We start from the raw sequence: 23,013 nt of genomic DNA, 5'->3' as shown, positions 1-23,013 counted from the left end.
CAGGAAGCCTGGGTGTAGTGGTTTGGCCACTGAATTCTCGTGTCAAGTCACTGAGTTCATTCATCTGCAAATTGGAAATAATAATTTTGCGATGTCTACGTCACAGAGGATCCCATTAGAATGAATGCATGTGAAAGCATTTTAAAATATGTACTTGACAGGCAGACTATTTTAGGAGTGAGATTATGAATAAATGTGTTCATTATGTGCTCTGCTTTTCCAAATTTCAAGAATAAATATGTATTTTTTTTTTAAGTAGACGTTCCCTGAATACACAGTTAATATATCTGTAAAATTCTGGGGTTATGCTTTCTTTTTCTGAGAATTAGGAGAGATTTCACTGTGCAGAAATTTGAGACCAGCCTGATTTCTTCCCTCTTACAGCTCATCAAAATTTTTGCCTGGATAGCCATAAGGTTTTTTGGTTGAATCCTCAAGTTCATTCATGTTACCATGATATAGCTCAGTGTTGATGAGTCTCTATTAAGTTTTTTTCTGGGAGACAGAAAATTTGCATATGTTTTAAGTTAGTTTGGTTTCAGAGACGTTTTCTACTATTAAAGATTCCAATATTGTTTTCTGTTTTACTTGTTTGATTTCTTTTTCTTTCTTCTTCAGCAATACCAATTATGCAGAAGTTGGATTTCCTTTGTCCCCCCTATTGATCATTTTTCTTTCATCCTTTTTTACTCTTTCTTTCCCACTTCATTTTGTTCAATCTTCTTTAGCCTGTGTAACATGTCCTTGATTATGTTTTTAATACTTTCCATTTTGCTGTTTCTAAAAGAGCTTTTATAATAGAGTGGCTTCACTTTTCTCCTCCCTCCACTTCCAGAAGACTGCTTTTTTCATCTCCGTCTACTTTTTATTATCTCTTCTTTGACCCTTTTATTTCTCATCTTGAGATTTATTTTAGGAAGGCCATCATTTCTTTAATTTTTTGTGTATTTCACGGAGAAATGTCTGTTCAGTAGTTTCTCTTCATTACACAACTCTTCCAGTATTCACTCTTTGTCTACTTTTCATTTGATGTTCCCTTTCTTCTTATTTCTCACACAGTCTTTTTGTAGGTCCCATGCTGGCTACTTAGCACAGTTCTTTGTTAAAAGAAAGTGTGGGGAGAGGGGCTAGGAGGAAGCTGGGGCAGCAGGTGTCTATGCAGTAGCCCTGTGGATTATCTCAGAACCCTTTCTCACCACCACTTCCCTGAAATATATCTCTACTCTAAGCAATAGACTTAGTGTGGAGATTAAGTGTAAAGACCCAAGAATGTCACAGTTCTTCAGTATCTCCTTGAGTAAGTCTCTTCGACTTACTGAGAGAAAATTAGAACCCTTACAACCATATGGTTGATCGTTACCCATCCTTCTCTCACCTGCCACTTTAACATCCTGCTTCTTACCAATGGTCTTCGAGCCTCTTCATCCAGTTCATCTGAACTCTGAACTGTCACATGCATTTCAGCGACTCTCCCTTACCGTGTGCATGCTTCAGGCTTTGCTGGGATTAGGAAGGGCTCATAGAGTTGAAAAATACTTCTGGAGAATTCTGCCTCCTGCCCAGGGGCTGCAGAAGCTCTTGGTTCCCTCCTGCAATTTGGTCCAAATCCCACCACCATTGTCAGCTCTTCTTCACAAACCAAGGGCGGGATTGTGGTCTGCCATCAGAGATGGCATTTTCTCTTCCATTTGTTGCTTTTTGTTGCTGTTTTCAGACTGCTTCAGAAAGGTGAATGGAATAGAAAAGTCTGGACTCCACCAACTTAAACCAGAAGTGCCTTCCACCTAATAATTTTGTCATCAGAAAGTACTAAATTTCCTTTTGCTTATCTGTATTTTCTAATATTCCTTCAATAAACATGCACTGTAGAAATAGTATGGGCTTTGGAATCAGACAAGCCTGAGCTATAAACTCAATCCTTCCACACTCTAGCTGTGTGACCTAGTTATTTAACTGCCCTCACCCTCAGTTTCCCTGTGTGCTGTAGGCACATAATAATAGTACCTACCTGGGAGAGTGATTTATTTCATATAAAATAACCACTGACCCAGTGATGGACACGTGGGAATGCTCAACAAATATAAGCTATTGTTACGTTGTAATAATTATTAAAAATCATATATTAATGTTACTTTATTCTTAATAATACAAGTTTAATTTCTTAAACGCTGAGCTCAAATACATTGTTCTTAGATCTTTAAATAAATCCTAAAATATCAGAGCCAGAATGAACCTGAGATTACTTAATCTAGTGGTTCTCAATAGGGGATGATTTTGACCTCCAGGGGACAAAGGGACATTTTTGGGTGATTGGAGGGGATGATGCTAGTGGCATCTAGTGGGTAGAGGCAAGGGATGCTACTAAACATCCTACAATGCCCCACAACAGAAAATTATTTGTTCCCAATAGGATCAATGTCACCAGTGCTGAGGCTGAGAAACCCAGGTCTAATTTAACCCCTAATACAATGACTGCCCAGAGAAGGAAAGTGGCTTGCCTGAGGTCACACAGCAAGTCAGAAGTAAGGACTTGTTTTACCTTGTTTCATGGAAAGACCACTGCGCCCTGAGGCTTATCAGACAGCAGGAGTTGGGAGCTGGGCTGGGACCAGGGTGAGGCAGGTGCATGACCCTGACAGTGAGTCCCTCCTTAAACTTTGTTCCCAGGGTGCCTCGCCTGGCTCTCCCTAGTCCTGAACCTGGTTGGGAGCAAGAATTGGGCCACGGGTCCCCTTAGTCCCTGACCAGCCTGATTCATGCCAACCCAACCCACACATTTCTTACAGGAAGCTTTATAATCCCCCCGCCAAAGAAATCCCAGCTTCTCAGGCTCAGCCAATCCATAACCACGGGGATTAAAGTCTGCAGGCAAAACACGCAGAGGTGACAGGGGAGAAAGAAGAAAGTGCCATGTCAGGCGGTTAATTTTTGAGCTGGGGAATGATTTCCAGGCAGACACACGGCAACTTTTCCCCCATTGCCCTCAAGTCTGCCCCCCTCACTCAGGAAAAGAAAGAAAGAGAAATGGTGTGTTCTCCGAGCCCAGGGCAGGAGCTGTCCGGAAACTGCATCCACCACTACCTTCCCTCCTGTGCCCCATCTCCCTGCTGGGTTGAGTTTTTGTCAAGGCACTGGGCTGTGACCAGGCTCTCAGCAGGCACTGGAGGCTCCATGCCAGGCCCTTCAGGGAGCAGGACCAGGGCCAGCTGCCCACAGTGGTGCCCTCCTGCTGCCCACTAGAGGCCCATTCCCCAGGAGTGTTCAGGGCCAGGGCTGTGGGAAGCCCTGAACATTGAACTCTAGAAAGGCCAAAGCCATGCCTTAAACCTCTCAGTATCCCCTCATCACCCCCAGCCCAAGGCTGGGCCTACACAGTGGTCAAAACCCCTGGGGCCACTCAGGGCTTGAAACACGGTGGCTCAGGCATCCATGACTGGTGTGAGTGGCCTTGGGCAGGCTCGGAGCTCAGTTAGCTCACAGATAACCCAGGAACGATGGCATCTCAGAGTCACAGTCGTACAGCACCTGGAAAATGACCAGTTCCCGAGAAGCTGGAGCTGTTGGGATCAGCAGAAAGAGCAGTGGACAGGGAGCTAGGAGACGGGGGCTGAAATCAGGACCTGATGCCGAGAGCAGAGGAGCCTGAGTCACGAGCTTGGCTTTCAGTGCCAGGGTGCCCGGGCTCGAATCCTGCCTCTACCGCTTCCTAGAAAAGTGACTTAACTCCGTGCCTCAGTTTTCTCATCTGTAAAATGGGGATGATGATAATGATGATAAGAATTTCAACCTCATAGAGTTATTGCTATGGGGATTAAATAAAGTGAATGTAGGTTGAGTGCTGGGAGCAGAATGCTGGTAGAGTAAGGAATATATATAAAATGTTACCTCCTACTGATGGAATCTGTTACTTTTGCACATTTCTTGCCCTCTTTATATCAGAAGTTTCATCTCAGTGATCCCTAAAGCACTTCCAGTCTGCCATGTGGGGATGAAGGCAATGATGCTAGGTAGATATTGACCCCAAAAGGAAAGGAGTTTGGAGCACACACAGCAGGCCCAGGCAAAGGACCCAGCAAGACGAGACAACCCAGGAGAAACCCTCTCTGCTGAGGCCAAGAGGCACTGAGGCATGAGCCTCCACTTGCAAAAAGGGAGTTAAGTAAGGCCAGCTGAGGCTCTGGGTGCAAGGCCACTAGGAGTCACAGAGTTGCCGGTGCAAATCCTGGTCTACCACCTACAAGCTTCAGGCTTTGGAAGGACCGGTGGCCTTTTTGAGCCTCTGCGTCCTCATCCGTAAATCAGGATGCCTATTACACCATCCTGAGAGAGCTGGGAAGGAGATCAAAGAGAACATGGATGGATGTGGCCGTTCTTTGGAAGCCCTGCAACGCTGGCAGCATCTCTCTCCGTGGTCTCCCGAGCAGCTGTCCCTCATGGTCTCAGAGCAGCAGCGCTGTTATTCAAGATGGCTGCCCACACTGAGCACTGACTACATGCCAGGCACGGCTCGTGGACTCCCTCATTCAACTCTACCCACAGCCCCACGAGGCAGCTACGACCGCTGTTCCCAGTTTACGTGTGGCTCAGAGGGCTTGAGTGACTGGCCCAAGTTCACACTGCCTCAGTGTGAATGACGGGTGAGAATAATAAAGCTACCGTTCATTGAGGGCTTACTATGACCAGGCACCAAGCCTTGCCTGCATTAGCTCACCTGCTCGTCTCACACCCCTGTTTAGAAATGAGAAACTGGAGGCACACAGAGGTCCAGCAGCTTCTTCATCCATGTGTGCATCTCTAGCAAGGGATGAAGCCGTGATTTCAGCATAGTGGTCCGAGCTCAGGGCCACGGTCCTGATCCCCTGGGCCCTGGTCCTGGGCTCAGTGAGGAGAGTAACAGTAGTGATGGTAACAGCCAGCATTTACTGAGACTCACTATGTACAGGTGCTGAGCTAAGCCTTTTACACTTATTGTGACTTTTGCTCCTCCCACACTCTGGTAGTTTCTGGAAATGGAAGGACAGATATTCAACAGAAAAGCACTTTACAGGCCCTTTCACATCCTCTCTGGATCTGTTCAGTCTTGAGGATAAGCCCGGCTGATCTTAGTGCCCACCTTCTGGAGGAGGAGACAGGCATGGAGGGTTAAGACCGAAACTAGCCCAGGGTGACCCAGAGGGAAATAGTTGAGACAGCGCAGATGTCTAGTCTCTGATTTCCAGGCAGGGCTCCCTCCTACCCTCTCTTCTGAGAAAGCAGTTAGGAGCCACCTGTGTCTATCTGGGCTCAAGACTCAATGGGGGAAAGAGGAGAAAGTGGAGGGGGGGGACTTGTCCCAGGAGACCTCTGAGGCAGCCACTCTATCCTCCTACCCCTTCCTCTGGAACGGACTGTGTTAGACCCCTGGACTTATTAGCAGGTGTTGTCACAAGTTAAAGTTCTTCGAGCCATTCATTAAAAGCGTTCCTGGGGCAGCTCACACCCCACTGCCGCCCAGGCCTCGCTAATCATTCATGAGCCAGACAGGCAGCTGGGGGCAGGGTGGCAGCTGCATGGGACCCAGGAGTCCCCAGCGGCCTGGCTCAGCCAGAGGAGGACAGAACATGTGCTTCCGAAAAAGAGGCCAACTGACTGTGTGACCTTGGGCAGCTCCTTCTTCTCTGTGGGCCTCAGTCTCCCCATCTGTCCAAAGGGCCCTTCAGTTCCCAACATGGGTGGCGGGTGTGTTTAAAGCCCGCTCAGGGCTTCTCCACCTCTCGCTGCTCCTGACAGCCTGTCCCACACCTTTGGAGGCCTGGTGTGGGAAGGAAGCCTTTCTCTGGTTGAAGTAAAATCCAGCCTGAAGGCATTATGGTGGGATCTGCCTTTAAATCCCATCTAAGATCTTCAACTTAGTTTCCCTGTGATCAGGGGGCCAGGGGTCAGTCTCCTGGAAGGGCTGTCACGAGGACCCAGAAAGACCATTTGATATTTCTTGAACACTCTCCATACTCCCACCTCAGGACCTCTGACTTGCTGTCCCCTCACCTGGAATGCTCTTCCTCTATATGCGCTCAGGGCTCCTTCCTTTACCTCCTTCAAGTCTTTGCTCCAATGTCATCTCCTTCAGGTATTTGTTCAAATGTTCCCTTCTCGAAATCTTCCTGACTTAAAATTGCACTTACCTCCATTCCAGGCTCCCCGCCTTCTCTGATTTTATTCTCCATAGCACTTATCAACATCTGACATACTATAGATCTTATTTATCTGCTTGCTTTTTTTTGTTTGTTTGTTTTAATGTTTACCCCTCTAAAATGTCAGCTCCTTAAGTATAAGGATTTGTGACTATTTGGTTCATTGCCATGTTCCTCTAGAATAGTAGCTGGCATGTAGTAGGTGCTCAATTAATACTTTCAAACTAAATGTAATAATCACTTATGGACAGTGTCTGGCACACAGGAAACACTAAAGAAATATTGTTTTGATTCCGTATTCATTCTGGACATATTTATTAAGCACCCTGTTTGCCAAGTGTTAGGGGTATATTAGTGAACAAGATAGGCAGGATCCCTATTTGTACTTTACTATTTGCAGGGTACTTCACTGTTTACAAAGTGCTTGGTTTCCCTGGCTCCTCCCCACAGCCCCATGAGGCAAGCGGGTGCATGAGACAGATGAGGAAACTGAGGCTGGCAAGGGAAGTGTCTTGCTTCCCCCCACAGAGCAAGTTCTTGGCAGGGGTCCATCCTGGATCATCTGAGGCTGCATCCTGTGTGCCCACCACTTAGCCTAACTTCTCCTGGGCACTGAGGTCTTCCCTGCCCCTGACATTTTCAATTCTCTACCGTTTACCATCATCCCACCTCCACTCTGGTCCAGCTGGCCCTGCCCCAGGCATCCTGGGAGTTGATGCAGTGGGGGATGGGAAAGCTGACCCCTGCTGTTAAGGCCTGACCTGTGGAGTTTCCAAGCCCCTCTTGACAATGACCCTCCACTGCCCACAATCCCTCACTTCTTAGGCCTTTGGGGCTCTGGGTTTCAGGGCAAGAATAAGGATGGCAAGGGAGGGCTTCCCTGGTGGCGCAGTGGTTGGTAATCCGCCTGCCAATGCAGGGCACACAGGTTCGAGCCCTGGTCCAGGAAGATCCCACATGCCACAGAGCAACTAAGCCCGTGCGCCACAACTACTGAGCCTGTGCTCTAGAGCCCATGAGCCACAACTACTGAGCTCACGTGCCACAACTACTGAAGCCTGTGCGCCTAGAGCCCGTGCTCCACAACAAAGAGAAGCCACCGCAAAGAGAAGCCTGCGCACCGCAACGAAGAGTAGCCCCCGCTTGCCACAAGTAGAGAAAGTCCGCGTGCAGCAACGAAGACTCAACGCAGCCAAAAATAAAATAAATAAAATAAATTAAAAAATATAAAAAAAGAATGGAAAGGGAACTTTCACTGGGATTTTTCTCTGAATAAGCACTATCTCATTTAATCTTCCCAGCAGCTCCTAGGACATGAGCTTTACTCCATATACAGTGGAGGAAATGGAGGCTCAGAGAACCCAAGAACCTACACAGAGAGTAAAGGGAAGAAGCCAGTAGGATGCAGAAGAAAGTCTCATCCCCTATAAAGCACTTCCACGGGATCCACGGGCTCATTTGTAATGCAAATAACAATACTACTACTGCCAACCATAGTAACAACAGACATTTACCTAATACCTCTTATGATCAGGAGCAGCCCAGAGTATTTTAGGTATCTGAACCAATCTTCACAACACCCCTCTGAGGTAGGTCCCATTAGTGCACCTCATTTCACAGAGGAGGAAACTGAGGCACAGAGAGGCTAAGTAACTTGCCCAAGGTCACACAGCCAGGAAGTGGGGGAGCCGTCCTGGAGTCCAGGAAATCTGGTGTTAGAGTTCATACTCTCATGATGCTGCCCCCTCCCCCTCAGAAAGTGATTCTGGGGGACAAACCAGCTCAGTGATTCTGGGCAGACCCCTTGTCCAGAGGAGGAAAGCCAAGGTCTGAAGGAGGTCCAGATCCCGCAGAAGATAAGGAGCAGGAAAGGAAGCCAGGTCTCCCAGGTAGATGACCAGTTTAGTGGAGGTAGGAAGAGCCTCTCAGAACAGCCTCAGTTTCCCCAACAAGAGGTGGGAGCTGGGTCGCGGGCAGGGCCCTGCATCAGGCCTCTGCCAGCTCCCCCAGGCCTGGAGACCCCACATTCTAGTCCCAGATGTCGGCACAGCAGACCACGTTCCCAGGGCTCATGTCTCAGGAAACTGCCTACACTTCTGTTTTTTGGACTCTGTGCTGTAAAATGCCCTGCTCGGGCACCAGGAGAAGTTTTGCTGAGTCCCAGCCCTTTCCAGAGAAATCCAAGGGGGCTCCAGACAGGGGCAGGAAATGGCTAAAAGGAGCAGGAAGACGTTTCCTTCCTTCTCCCACTCTCCAGGCCTCCCAAGCCAGCCAGCAAAGTGGATTGTCATGAGAGTAAGGTGCAAGCAGCATGTGAAATCGAGGGGACAATCCGGGCTGTGGGTGGCAGCAAACAAGGGCCTCTCTTGTTATTTCTCCCAGCCAAGGGAAAGGAGGCTGTTCCCGCCCGCTGACAGCCCAGAGGGCAGAGGGAACGGGTCAGCTCCATGCAGCAGAGCCCGGAGCGGGGCTGGAGGGCCAGGGGGTGTTTTGTCTTGCCTGGAACGCCCTCCATTTCCAAATCCCCTCCACCCTGGGAGGCCTTCTGTGGCCAGGCTGTGTGTCCACAGGCAAGCACTTCCCCTCTCCGGGACACAGTGTCCCTGACAGAAAATTGGACTTGACTGTGCCTGTCTCACAGCCTGCTGGGGGATGAAACAAACTAACGCATTGAAGGCAGAGGTTCTCAACCTCAGCACCGTTAACATTTGGGGCCCAAGAATTCTTTGCTGTGGGGGCCATCCTGTGTACTGTAGGATGTTTAGCAGCATCCCTAGATGCCGGTAGCAGCTCCTTCCAGCTGTGACAATCAAAAATGTCTCCAGGCACTGCCAAATGTCTCCTGGGGAGCAAAATGCTTAAGAACCCTGATTTAAAGGATTTCCCAGAGCCCAGGACACAGGCAGTGATTTATCCATGAAGGCAGGCAACATGTGTTGAGCCCTTTACAAGCATCATTAATTATTATCATACCCATTCACGGATGAGGAATCTGAGCACAGAGAAGTTAAGTAACTGGCCCAAGGTCACACAGCATATTAAAAAGTCAGGATTTGAACCCAAGCACCCAAATCCAAGCTCCTACCTATCATGTTTGACCAGCCACGTTAGTTCCTATCTTCAGGCCCCTCTGAGACCTCCAAACTCCCATTCCAGTGTCAGAATGACAGGTCTCTCCTCTGGGAAGCCTTTCTTAATGTCCCCCACCACACCCAGCACAACCACTCCCTTCCCCATTGCCTCCACTGAACCATGAAGGAGTGTGGGCTTTCAACAAGGCAGACGTAGGCTCGATTGGCAGCCTCACTACTCATTCAGTGGCCGTGAGGTGGCGGGTGACTTCACCTCTCTGAGCCTCAGCCTTCTCATTTGTAAAATGGGTCCATCACCCTTGTGTCACACAGCGGCTAAAAGCACAGACTCTGGGGCTTGAATGCCAGAGTTGGAATCCCAGCTCTGCCACATCCAAAACGTGGGAGCTTGGGCAAGTGACTGAACCATTCTGTGACTCAGTTTCCTCATCTATGAATGTGGATAATAGCAGCACCTGGGCCACAGAGCCAGGGCGAGCATAAACGAGCTAGCAAGCATATCTTGAGTGCTTTGAACCGTGCCTGGCACTTCATAAGTGCTAGAGAGGTGTTGACTATGGCTCTTAGGAGGCCTCTTGGGGGACAGAGGAGAGAGTATGAATAAGGCATGTGGCCCAGGACATCAACAAACTTGAATTCACTTCCTGAGCCTCCCAGGGACCAGCACATTCCTGTAGGAGAGCTTAGTACGGCTGAAATCAAATCCCTCTCTCAGCCCAGACTGAGAGAGGACCCCGCAGGAGAGTAGAGCAAAAGGAACTGGGCAGGGGAACCACTGGGCTGGCCAGGAGGGGCATGCTGGCCTCCCCAGACCTTTTCCAATATCTTTATCGGACTGGGGATCACTGTTCTGTCCTGTGTATCAGTCCTCCTGCCTTCCTCCGCCCCCCGCCCAGCACAGGCTCCTTCCCATTGGCTGCCCCTCCCCCTATGAATTTCAGGGACAAGTACATAGAGCTGAGAGCCTGGTACCCCTATTTTGCAGATAATAGAAAGAGCCGCAATTCTTTACCAAGTACCTACTATGCGTCAGGCACTGTCAAGTCTTCCAAGCAGGTGGGTTTCATTATGCCCATTTTTGAGATGAGGAAATGGAGGCTTGCCAGAGATGGCGTGGCCTTGTGTATCTCCCTCGTTCCTGGTGCATCTCCGCTGGAGAGAGCAGTTCGGGCACACCTGTGTCACTTGTTCCAGGCCCTGGCCAGGTCCAGCCTAGCTAGGATGCTGACTTTGTGTCTTCAAGGTCTGAGGGTGTCTGAAATCCTGCTCATCAGTCCAGAGGGCATTGTCCTGCCGAGTTAGGTCAGGAAACACGATCTTGCTCCCCGCTGCATCACCAGGAATCACACTGGCCTGTTTACACACCTGGCAGGAGCTCCAGGAAAGTGGAAAGTTGGCTGGACCTCAGAGGAGCGGTTCCGAGGCCAAGGGGTCTGTGTGGGCAACAGGTGAAACCTGGCGGGAGAGCATGGAGGGGGCACAGATGAGGGTTCTAGGACCACCTGGCTGGGAGGGGCTGGGAAAGTCCCTCCATGTGCCCTCTGGGCCTCAGTCTTCCCAACTGAAAAACGAAAGGGCTGGAAACACCGATTCAAGCTCAAATCTTCCACAGATTAGTAGCAGTCTGGGGTTTTAAAAGTGCACATCTTCTGAAATCAGAGATACCTGAGTTCAAATGCAAATTCATTCATTCACTTGTTTACCGAGTACCTACTATGTGTCAGACGCTGTCCTAGGCACTGGGGATGCTGCAGGGAACAAGACAGACACGGGTCTTGCCCTTACATCACTCACAGCCTAGTGGCGGAGGCAGACAGTGAACAGATAATGAACACTTCAGATTGGGATGAATGCCATGAAGGAAATAAAACAGGAAGCTGTTTTAGAGAGTGCTTTGTACAGTGAGGAGAGTAAGTGTTCTTGAGAAAAGGTAATCAAGGAGGACTCCTTGGAGGAGGTGCCTTTGGGGCTAAGACCCAAATGACCAGACAGATCCAGCTGTGGAAGATCAGGGGCAAGAGCATCCCAGGCAGAGAACAGCAAGTGCAAAGGCCCTGAGGCAGCAACAAGCTTGGCAGGTTTAAAGAACCAAAAGAAGACCTATGAGGCTGGACCATAGTGAGAGAAGAGAAGAGTATGGGAGACTGTAACAACCATGTTTTCAAGTTTCTGAATTTGATGCTCTGGCATCTTGGGACCTAGCTAAACTTGGAGTGTCTGCCTCTCCCAGGGCTAGCTAATTCCTAGAGATAGTAAACAACTCACCTGTGCATCAGTTTTTCAAATGTAAACCAGCCAATCCAGAGCCACACCCCCAACCATCTCCTTTATTGGGTTCTCTCACTCCAGGCCACTATCCGCCTGCCGTAATCATCCAGGGCCAGGGACCAAACAACTAGGGACAGTGTCTATGTCCCAGAGCCCACTGCAATTATTTGAACTAGCCAGTCCTAAGTCTGCTTACTCTGACTTGCCCATTCCTTAAATACATAATATATTGGCAGATAGTGATGAAGACCATGAAGTAAGATAAGGCAGAGAAGAAAGTGTAAAGGATTTTTTGTATTCTATGTTAGATAGGGTGGCCAGGGAAGGCCTTTCAGGAGGTTCATCTTTGAACTAAGATGAACGAAGTGAGGGAGCAAGGCTTGCAGACACCTGGGGGGAAGAGGAGTTCAGACAGAGGGAACAGTAAGTGCAAAGGCCCTGGGGTGAGAGCAATCTTGGGATATTTAAGGAACACCAAGAAGGCCAGTGTGGCTGGTGCAGAGGGAGAGAGGGGGCCTGAGCTTCTAGTAAGTAATCAATAAATATTAGCTGTTCCTATCCTTTCTTGAGGGCTTACTATAATCTGAACGGAAATAAGGGAGCTTGACCTCTGCTTCCCCGCATCCCTAATCTAGAAGTTAGGCTTCAGAGATTAATTGAAATGTCGATAGAATAAAACAGTGATGACTGGGAGCCTGAGATGGGGGAATCACTGGACAAGAAGAGGGAGATGGAGGGACTCACCCCCGCCCTGCCACTCACAGCTCACTGTGAGGCTTCAGGCAACTTCCTTCCTTCTCTGGGCCTCACTTTCCTCATCTGTAAAAATGGGGATAATCATTATTCTTACTTCTTAAGGCTGATGTGAAGAGTAAATGAACTAAAATGTGAAAGGCATGTAAAACAGTGTGGGGCAAATGGAAAAAATTTTTAGCAATTATTATTATTATAAACTCCCACCATGTTTGACACGGCACTGGACAATTTCTGTATCTTCTCTTAATTAAGTCCCATAGTAGCCCTTTGGGAAGCATGTGAGTTCTCCCCACTTCACAAGTGAGGAAACCGAGGCTCAGAAATGTGAAATCTCCAACCCAAGCTCCCTAACTCACAGTTTCAGAACAAAGACCCAAACCCAGGTCTTCCCAGCTCCAAGGCCCATGCTATTTTGATCATCTTACTTGAGTCTCAGTTTCCTCATCTGCAAAATAGGAGAGTTAAAACATACCTTGAGTGTTGAATAAAAAAGTAAGAAGTTATGGTGCAAGTATAATATACGATTTCATTGGGCCCAAATAATAACCAGGGAGGAAGGTGATGTTATGGGCATGGTATCAATGAAGAAACTGAGGCCCAGAGAAGCCAAATGACTTGCCCAAGGTCACAGAGCAATGATGTGGAATGAGAATCCAGTTCTGATTCCAAAGACTCAAAACTGGGAATGAAATAACCATTTTCCTGGTCACCCACCTGAATTTCCCCCACCCAAGAATTAGGCATATGCAAAAAAAAGTGGGCCTCTGACTTCACAGATGTACTACCGCCCCAGAACAAGTGTGCTGCTAGCCAGACTTGACGCCTTTGTGCAAATTGGGAAAAGGGGCTCTTCCTCAGGTGGATCCAGCACTGCACCAGAGTACACAGCTTGGCATGTGGAGTGCAGGTTGGTTCAGTCTCATTTTGCCTCCTCAGGTCTCCTTGTGCAGTGCACAGCCTGTAGAACACTCTACAGCAGTCCTGCCCAGAGCAGCCCCTCCCCCAAACTCCTCCTCCTCAAAGCATCCTTAGAAAGAGTCACCTATGAGTACCCACCGTAAGAACTCATCTTGGCCAGATGGTCAGTCCAGCTAAATTTGCTTTCAGTGGGTGTAAGGAGGGAAAGGAGGCAAGATTTCTCTGCAAACACATGGGACTGGTGCAGATTTGCAAGCCTGATTTAATAGTCTAATCCGTCCCCTCTAGCTGCCCAAGGCCGGTCCTCTAATATCCACCTCCCAAGATGTCCATTCTTGGAAAACTTTGAGGTGGTCCCTCCGGCAGTGTCCTGACTTCCTTAGTCTCTGGCACTCTTTGTGGCAAGAGCCATGATCCCCAGTGGCCCTGGAAATTGCAGGCACTGCATTCCAGAAGGGCATCCCACTCCTTTTCACCCCTACTGACAGGGTTCCAAGCCAGGAGGACATAATGTAAGAATTGTTCCCATCCCCTGCCATCCCCACCCCCTGGCTCTACCCTTCAGATTAACCCCAGGCTCCCTGCAGCCTCCCTCACCAGTCGCATACACCAGGGGACAGGTGTATGAGAACCAACCCTTTCGATCACACAGACTTCTAGAACATCAGAGCAGCAATGGCCTGTAGACCTTATCAAGCTGGAAAAACAGCACCCAGCGAGGGGCAAATGATCAGTGCCAAGGATCTCAAACTTCTTTCCCGATACCTACAATTTTGCAAAAGTTTTTGGGGACCCAGGTGTACCCTATGACCGGCATTGGTGGCTCCAGAGTTTCCAGGTGAGAGCGGCTTAGAAGCAGCAATCTGATGTTGGGGGTGGGGTGGACACGGAGGACACTTGCCTTGAAGCTTCATTTGCACAGAAAGCACAATGTTTTTTTAGACTGCCAGCCTTTGTTTGGGGAGGTTATCACGGGATTAAAACTGGTTACGATTACAGGAATTGTCTTGAAACTATGTGTGCAGAGCACACCCACTGTTTGCTTTAAATGCATGTCACAGATCAATAAAAACAGCAATTTTCTCTGTTCATTATTCTCTAAGGATGCTTTTATTCACATTGTGCATTAAGAGGCATGTCAGTTATTAATATCCAAGGATATAATAATAATATAATATGATAAATACATGCATATTACATGGAGGAGGGGGCTTTGAGTGTGCCGACAGAGATTTTGAGGGAGGCTAAGATCTCCCAAGATGTCAGACCTGCCTCCTGGGAGGAGGCCCTGGCTTATCAGCCACTTTAAAAGGTAGTGACATCTAGGGCCACACCAAGAGTACCCACCAGGGATCTGTAGGGAAACAGGAGAGGTTCTTAGTCAATTATAACGAAAGAAAGAGTATAAAATGCAGCTGTTAGAAGTATAGACACTGCATTCTGGCTTTGTACTGGCTGTGTGACCTTCGGCAAGTCACCTAACCCTGCTGAGCTTCCATTTCCTCACCTGTACTACAGGGCTGCTAACAGCAGCTGCCTCCCTGATTATGTGGACATTATATAGGACAATGCCTGAGAAACTCTTAGCATGGAGCCTGGCACATAAGAAGAGTGAAGCACTCAATGAAACACTTTATTTATTAGGCTCACCACCATCGCAGAGGGTCAGGCATTCGCTGTTACATGTGCACATTGGGGATCATATGGAAGTGGATTCTCTGTGAAGCTAATGAAGTTTAAGCTTCAGAGCCACTCCCAAACCCTGTACTGAATTTTGTATCTGTAAATCTGTATGCTTTTTCTTAAAGAGAGCCCCTTAAATAGTACATGCTTCAGGCCCCGTAACACTTGGACCTGCCCCTGGGTTCACAAATCTTGCTAGAGGGCAGAGCAGAAAGAAGCTTTCAGAACCCCCTGCTGAGGAGAGAGACTGTGTGTGTTTCATCACTTCTTCCCCAGAGCTCCGCCTGGGACCTCCCAAACCCATCCAGCCTTCCACCGGTGATGCTTCACAAAGCGAGGCAACTTCCTTACTCAGCCCCTCACATCAAATCTCAGAAGCTAGCATGGAGATTGCCTCATTTTATAGACAAAGAAAGGGAGACCCAAAGAAGAAAGGAGATTGGTCCAAGGTCCTGAAGTCAGCGAGTGGTCTGGGGTGGGCTAGTTTTTGAATAAGCAACCTAATCCTTACACCAGGATTTATTGTTTTTCTCTTGCATGTCAAGAAAGTCTAATTGCTTGGATAATTCCACACCAAAGAACTTGCCCTGGATCTCCTGACACCATCTCCTTCGTATCACTTCCTCACCCCCTGGGCCCAAGGAGGGCTCCTTCCTCCAAGCATCCCTCTCTGAACACCTCTCCCAGCTCCCCTGGTCTCTGCTGGTGGTGCTGGGTAATCCACCACTAAGTTACACACTCTCTTTACTTTTACTTTTATGAACATTTACTATCTCATTGAGGGATAGTGAAACAACTTCCTGGAGGTAGAAGCCTTGTCTAATGAGCCTAGTGCCCTCCCATGATGCTGCAAATGGGCTGAGCAGAGGTGAGGGACCCAACAGGGACCTGCAGTACCATCTCCTTCCAGCTCCCATTGGTGGTGACTTTTATCATGACACTCCTGACCTCAATCTACAGCCTTTGATCTTCTAGGGATTACTTTCTTTGAGAGTCTAGGAACAGGTCATGTTCTGGATTCTGATAAGCCAGGGATTGAATCCCACTCAGCTGCTTGCTGTGTGATTGTGAGCAAGTCACTTCTCTCCGAGCCTCAGTTTTCTCCTCTGGAAAATGGGGTAAATAATTCTCCCCCTCTGAGGGGCACTTTCAGTCTGGATTAAATATGATGATGCACATAAAGCAAATTTTAGCACTGCACCTTGCTCCCAGTAAGCGTTTATTAAATCTTGGCCGTCCCCATCATATAAGGCGCGTGGAAATAAGACCAGCCTGTGCGTTCTTAGGCACTTACTGTGTATCAGGCTCAGTTCTAAGAGATTTACATAGATTGCCTCATTTAATATTCACCACAACCCAGTGGATTGGCATTATCGTTTCCCCCATGTTTACAAATGAGTAAACTGAAGTTCAGGGAGGTTAAATGACTTGCCCCAGGTTACACAGCTTGGCATTCATCAAGTGGTCCTTGTGATTATCAAGTGAAATGTGCAACACAGCGCCAAGCACATAGTTAGAGCTCAATAAAAAGAAATCATTCCTGTAGAAGTGAGAAGATCCAGAAGGCTAGGTGGGACCCAGGCTCCAAGGAGCAGCTGGAAAAGGGGAACTGCGGCAAGAGGTGTTCACAGCCGTCCAAGGCAGGGTAAAGGGGGGACGGTCGAGGGGGTCTGGTGAAATCTGTCTAGACTGGGACCTCAGCGGTGTCCCGCCTCAGAGGCTCGGGAGGAGAGGGTCCTGCCTGTTGCGCGGCCGCCCAGGGCGCGGAATGGGGGGCCCACAGGCAAAGGAGGCGTTACCTTGGGCGGGAGGGCGAAGACCACCGGCAGCAGCGCGAGCGGCGTGAACAGCAGCACCAGCAGCCGCCGCGCGCTCCACACCTTCTTGGCCACTGTCGCCAGCGCCGCCATCTGCGCGATCGCCCCGCGGAGCGGGCCAGTCCGGGACTGCCCGCGCCTGGCCCCCCGGCTCCGGCTTATAGCCTGGGGGAGGGTTTGGGGAGGGGACTGCGCTTGGGGACCCGCCCTCTCCCTGCGCCTCCCGGAGGAAAAGGGTGGTGTCTGCTCCCCTGGGACTGGGCGAAAGAGACCCGGGAACGTTAGGAAAAGTTCGACCCTAGAACTAAGGAACAGGACTCCAGCCCAGAAGGCAGAGTAGCCTCCGGTTTAAACCTCCTGACTTTCCAGCTATGTGGCCTGGGGCAACTGGCTGAACCCTTCCTTACTCTCCCGTGAAAAGGGCCATACTGACAACCGGAAGATTAAATCACTTACTAGTACTAAGTGGGTTCAGGTACTGGCTCTGCCACATACTAGCTGCGTGGCCTTGACAACTGCCTCTGAACCTCAGTTTTCTCAACCACAAAGTGGGGGTGATGACAATAATGGTCTCTACTAGACAAGAGGTCTGTTGGCAGTTATTGCTGTTGATGTTGTTTTTCTTATTTTCTCCCACGGTGGGTCAGTCATCTGTGGGTTGGAGCCTGGAGGAGTCTTTTTGTTCCTCTTGGATAAATGCACAGGAGTACAATCCTGGATTGTATGGTAGTTGCACCCTTGGTTTTTTAAGAAACTGCCAAGCGATTTTCCAAAGTGTTAGCACTGTTTTATATTTCTCTTAGCCATGTATGAGTGAGCCAGTTTCCCCACGTCCTTGCCAGCATTGGGGTGGTATTTTTTATTTTAGCCGTTCTGATAGGGGTGTAGAGATATCTCACTGTGGTTTTAATCTGCATTTTCTTAACGGCTAATGATGTTTAACATCTTTTCATGTGCTTCTTTGCCATCTGTATATCCTCTTTGGGGGAAATTATTTCCTCCTGTTGTTTGCCCATTTTCTCATTGGACCGTTTTTTCTGCTGTTGAGTTTTGAGAGTACTTTATATAGTCTAGATACCAGTCCTTTGACAGATACGTTGTCTGCAAAAATTTTCTCCCAGTCTATAGCTTGGCTTTTCATCCTCTTAACAGACTTTTCAAAGAGCAAACATTTGTAATTTTGGTGGAGTCAAATTTATCAAATTTTCCCTTTTTTGGATCACGCTTTTGGTGTCAAACTCTTTGCACAGCCCTAGATCCTGAAGATTTTTCTCACATTTTTTTCTAGAAGTTTGATAGTTTATAGTTGTATGTTTTATATTTAAGTCCATGAGTTAATTTTTATATCAGGTATGAGGCTTAGATTGAGGTTCTTTTTTTTTTTTTTTTTTTGCCTATCATTGACCAATTGCTGCAGCATCACTTGTTTCAGAAGTTATCTTTATTCCATTGAATTGCTTTTGCACTTTTGTCAAAAATCAGTTGGGCATATTTGGTGGATCTGTTTCTGGTTTCCCTATTCTGTTCCATTGATCTAATTGTCTATCCCTCTACCAATACCACACAGTCTTAATGACTGTAACTGTATAATAAGTCTTGAAAATAGGGACAGTGATTCCTCCCACTTTATTCTTCTTTTTCAAAATTGTTTCAGGTATTCTAGTTTCTTTGCATTTCTATGTAAATTCTTAGAATAATATTATCTATATCTACAAAAATTAAACCTGCATATCAATTTGGAGATAATTGACATCTTTACTCTGTTGGCTCTTCTAATCCATGAATGTGGTATGTCTCTCCATTTATTTAGATCTTCTTTGATTTCTTTGATCAGCATTTTATAGTTTTCAGCCTAAAAGTCCTATACATGTTTTGTTAGATTTGCACATAAGTACTGCATTTTTGAGCAATGTAAATGGTATTCTATTTTTTTCAGGATCCATATATTCACTGCCAGTATATAGAAATAAAATTGAATTTTGTATGTTTGTCTTATATCCTAAAATCTTGCTCAATTCATTAATTATTCTAGGAGGTTTTTTTTGTGTGTGTTTTTTTTGTCAAATCCTTCAGACTTCTATATAGACAATCATGTCATCTACAACTAAGAACTGGTTTATTTCTTCCTTTCAGATCTGTATGTCTTGTATTTACTTTTCTTGCCTTATTGCACTGGCTAGAACTTCAGGCACTATGGTTGAATAAGAGTTTGAGAAAGGACATTCTTGCATGATTCACAATCTCAGGGAGAAAGCATTCAATCTTTCACTATTAACTATAATGTTAGCTGTAGGTGTTTTGTAAATGCTCCTTTTCAAATTGAGAAAGTTCCCATCTATTTTTATTTTTCTGAGAGTTTTTATCATGGATGAGTGTTGAATTTTATCAAATGCTTTGGGAGGGGGCATCAATTAATATGATCACATGATTTTTCTTCTTTAGCCTATTAATATGATGGATTACAGTGATTGGTATTCAAGTAGTGAACCAGCTTTGTATCCCTGGGGAATATGCCACTTGATCATGATGTATAATTATTTTTATATTTTGTTGAATTCTATTTGCTAATATTTTATTAAAGAGTTTTACATCTATAATCATGAGGGATATTGTCTGTAGTTTTTCTTTTTTTATTGCCTTTGTCTGGTTTTGGTATCTGGATAATAGTAGCCTCATAAATGAGTTGGGAATTGTTCCCTTCTCTTCTATTTTCTAGAAGAGATTGCATGGAATTGGTGTTAATTCTTGTTTAAGTGTTTGGTATTATTTCCCAGTGAAACCATCTAGGCCTATAGATTTTTTTTTATTTTTTGCAAAATTTTATATTTAATTTTCTTAATAGTTATAGGGCTATTTGAATGATCTACTTCATATTGAGTACATTGTGGTAGTTTATATTTTCTGAGGAGTTGGTCTGTTTCATCTAAATTGTTAAATGTTTGCAAGTAGAGTTTCTAGTACTCCCTTTTGACGTCTGCAGGTTCTATAGTGATATCCTTGATTCATTCATCCATTCCTGATTCATTCATTTGGTAACTTGCATTTTTCTCTCTCTTTTTGTCAGTCTTACTAGAGATTTTTAAATTTAATCCTCTTTTCAAAGAAACAATGCTTGGAGGTTGTCTTTCTGTTTTCAATTTCATTGATTTCTAGGCTTATCTTTCTTTTTTCCATGCTTCTCACTCTTCTTTTTCTAGGACATTGAAGTGGGAGCTTAGATTATTGATTTGAGATCTTTTTCACCTTTTCAAATGTATACATTTAATGATAAAAATTCCCCCTCTCTGCACTGGTTTAGCTGTGTCTCACAAATCTTATGTGGTGTATTTTCATTATCATTCAGTTCAATGTATTTTTTATTTTCCCTTGAGATGTCTTCTTTGACCCATGGATTATTTGGAAGTGAGGTGTTTAGTTTCTAAGTGTTTGGAGATTTTCCTATGATCTTTCTGTTACTGATTTTTAATTTGATTCCACTATGGTCAAAGAACCATAACCTTGTATAATTTCAATTATTTTAACTTTGTTGAGGTTTGTATTACGGTCCAGCATAACTATCTTTCTATATGTTCTATAGTCACTTGAAAGAATGTGTATTTTGCTGTTGCTGGGTGGACTGTTCTATAAATGTCAACTAGATTCTGTTGCTTGATGGTATTGTCAAGTTCTTCTATAGCCTTGCTGATTCTCTGTTTACTTATTCTATCAATTATCGAGTCAAGGGTGTTGAAGTCTCTATAAATGTAGATTTGTCTATTTCTCTTTTCAGTTCTATCAGTTTTTGCTTCACATATTTTGTAGCTCTGTTGCTTGGCATATACACATTTAAGATTGCTAAATCTTTTAGTGTATTGACTCCTTCATTATTATATAATGTCCCTCTATGTCTCTGGGAACTTTCTTTGTTCTGAAGTCTACCTTCTTTGATATTAATATAGACACTTATGATTTCTTTTGACTACAATTTGCCATATATATTTTTTTATCCTTTTACTTTCAATACGCATATATCATTACATTCGAAGTGCGTTTCTTACAGACAGCATACAGTTGGGTCATGCTTTTAAAAACTCCACTCTGCTAGGCTCTGTCTTTTAATTAGTATTTTTAGACCATTTACATTTAACATAATTGTTGATATATTAGGGCTTAAATCTGCCATTCTGTTTTCTATATGTTCTCTATCTATTCTCTATCTCTACCTCTATCTCTCTTATTTCTCTGTTTTCTTTTTCTTGCCTTCCTGTGGATTACTTGAACATTTTTTAGAATTCCATTTTGATTTTTATATAGTGATTTTGAGTGCATTTATTAGTATGGATTTTTTAGTGCTTATTCTAGCTATTACATTGTATGTACATAACTCAGCACAGTCCACTGGTACCAATTTCAGTAAAGTATAGATACCTTATCTCCCTTTATATCCCTTTACTTTACCCTGTTATAGTATTATTATCTTGTATTTCCTCCTCATACATTTAGAACCACATCAGACAATGTCATAATTTTGGCCTCAACCATTAAACATAATTTAGAAAACCCAAGAGGAAAACAGTTTATTGCAGTTAACTATATTTTTGCTTGCTGTGTTCTTTCTTCCTTCCTGATATTCAAATATTCCTTTGTTTATCATTTCCTTTTGGTTTAGAGAACTTCCTTTAGTCATTCTTTTAGAGTAGGTCCAATGGCAACAAACTCTCTTAGGTTTTCTTCATCTGAGAAGGTCTTGACTTCCCCTTTGTTCCTAAAGGATATTTTCACTGAATATAGGATTCTGAGTTGACAGCTTTTTTCTTTCAGCACTTGACAAATGTTATGCCACTTTTTTCCAGACTTCATGAATTTTGGTGAGAAATTCGCTGTCATTTGAATTGTTTTTCCTCCAGAGGTAAGAGGTCATTTCTCTCTCACTGCTTGCAAGGTGTTTTTCTTTGTCTTTAGTTTTCAGAAGTTTGACTATATGCCTTGGTGTAGTTTCTTTTAGTTATCTTGTTTGGAGTTAACTCAGCCTCTTGAGTCTGTAGGTTTATTCTTTTGCCAAATTTGAGAAGTTTTCAGCCATTATTTCTTTGAATACTTTTATGCTCCTTCCTCTTTTCCTCCCTTTTCAGAACTCCAATGACACAAATGTTAGACCATTTGTTATAATCCCACAGATTCTTGAGGCTCTGTTCATTTTTTCAGTCTATTTTCTCTCTGGTGTTCAGATTATGTAATTTCTATAGTTCTATCTATAAATTTTTTAAAACTATGATTTTCTAAAAATATGAATAAGAAATAAACTAAATTCCATGGGGTCAGCCCTTTTGTAACCTATCTTGGTGTAACAGTATGCATGAGTTTCATCCACAATGAATCTGTATATACTTGGTCTACTAGTTTTTTAATATATATATATATATTTATTTATTTATTTATTTTCCTTATTTTTTTTTGGCTGTGTCGGGTCTTAGTCACAGCACACGGGATCTCTGTTGAGGCATGCGGGATCTTTGCGTCATGGCTCATGGTCTGCTCGGGTTTCTCTCTAGTTGCAGCACGCGGACTTCTCTCTAGTTGTGGCATGTGGGTTTTCTCTCTCTAGTTGTGGCGCGTGGGCTCCAGGGCACATAAGCTCTGTAGTTTGCGGCACCCGGGCTCTCTCATTGAGGCGCGTGAGCTCAATAGTTGTGGCACGCGGGCTTAGTTGCCCCGCGGCACGTGGGATCTTAGTTCCCCTACCAGGGATCGAACCCACGTCCCCTGCATTGGAAGGCAGGTTCTTTACCACTGTACCACCAAGGAAGTCCCTGGTCTACTGTTTAATATGCTTGAACCATTCAAAAGAATCAGATTTACTAAAATGTATAATTGCAGTTTATACTGTTCAAGAGAATTTAATCAAATTAGTGATCTATGCCAAATGCTCAAGGAATGTTGGCTTCGTATCTTATTTATTAATGAATAATAACAGCCAACATTCACTGGGTACTTACTCTGTGCCAGGCCCTGTTCTAAGAGCTTTATATGATTTAACTCACTGAACACAAAAATGACCTTATGAAGTAGATCCTAATATATTCCCATTTTGCAGAGGAGGAAACTGAGGTACAGAGAGCCTGAGTAGCTTATCCAAGGACACACAGCTATTAAGGAGGATTCAAATCCCAGTAGTCTAGCTCCAGAGTCCCCATGCCTAACCACGACATAGTAATGACTCAGAGTATATGTTTTATTAGATATGTTTCATTAGGTGTGTTTATTAGATACGAGAAATATGACTTTTACGGTGAACATTAAAGTAAAATAACACCTCATCCCCTCAAATAT

At 45.3% G+C, this 23,013-nt stretch overlaps 1 protein-coding gene across 3 annotated transcripts in view; it reads right to left on the bottom strand.

The window, feature by feature from the left end:
• SLC13A3 (solute carrier family 13 member 3) overlaps positions 1-16,819 on the bottom strand; it is a 76,323-nt gene extending 59,504 nt beyond the window's left edge. The window contains exon 1 of one of the 3 annotated variants that reach the window (XM_061208458.1): positions 16,687-16,819. In XM_061208458.1, the coding sequence (XP_061064441.1) occupies positions 16,687-16,797 (111 nt within the window). In that variant the 5' untranslated portion in view covers positions 16,798-16,819. The other 2 variants (XM_061208459.1, XM_061208460.1) reach the window with 2 other exon arrangements.
• Positions 16,820-23,013: the final 6,194 nt, after the last annotated feature.

The sequence above is a fragment of the Eubalaena glacialis genome, chromosome 13, assembly GCF_028564815.1.
Source record: "Eubalaena glacialis isolate mEubGla1 chromosome 13, mEubGla1.1.hap2.+ XY, whole genome shotgun sequence".
In the NCBI taxonomy this organism is placed as follows: Eukaryota; Metazoa; Chordata; class Mammalia; order Artiodactyla; family Balaenidae; genus Eubalaena; species Eubalaena glacialis.
Note: the sequence above shows the minus strand (reverse complement) of the source record. Positions and strands in the feature narration are given on the sequence as shown.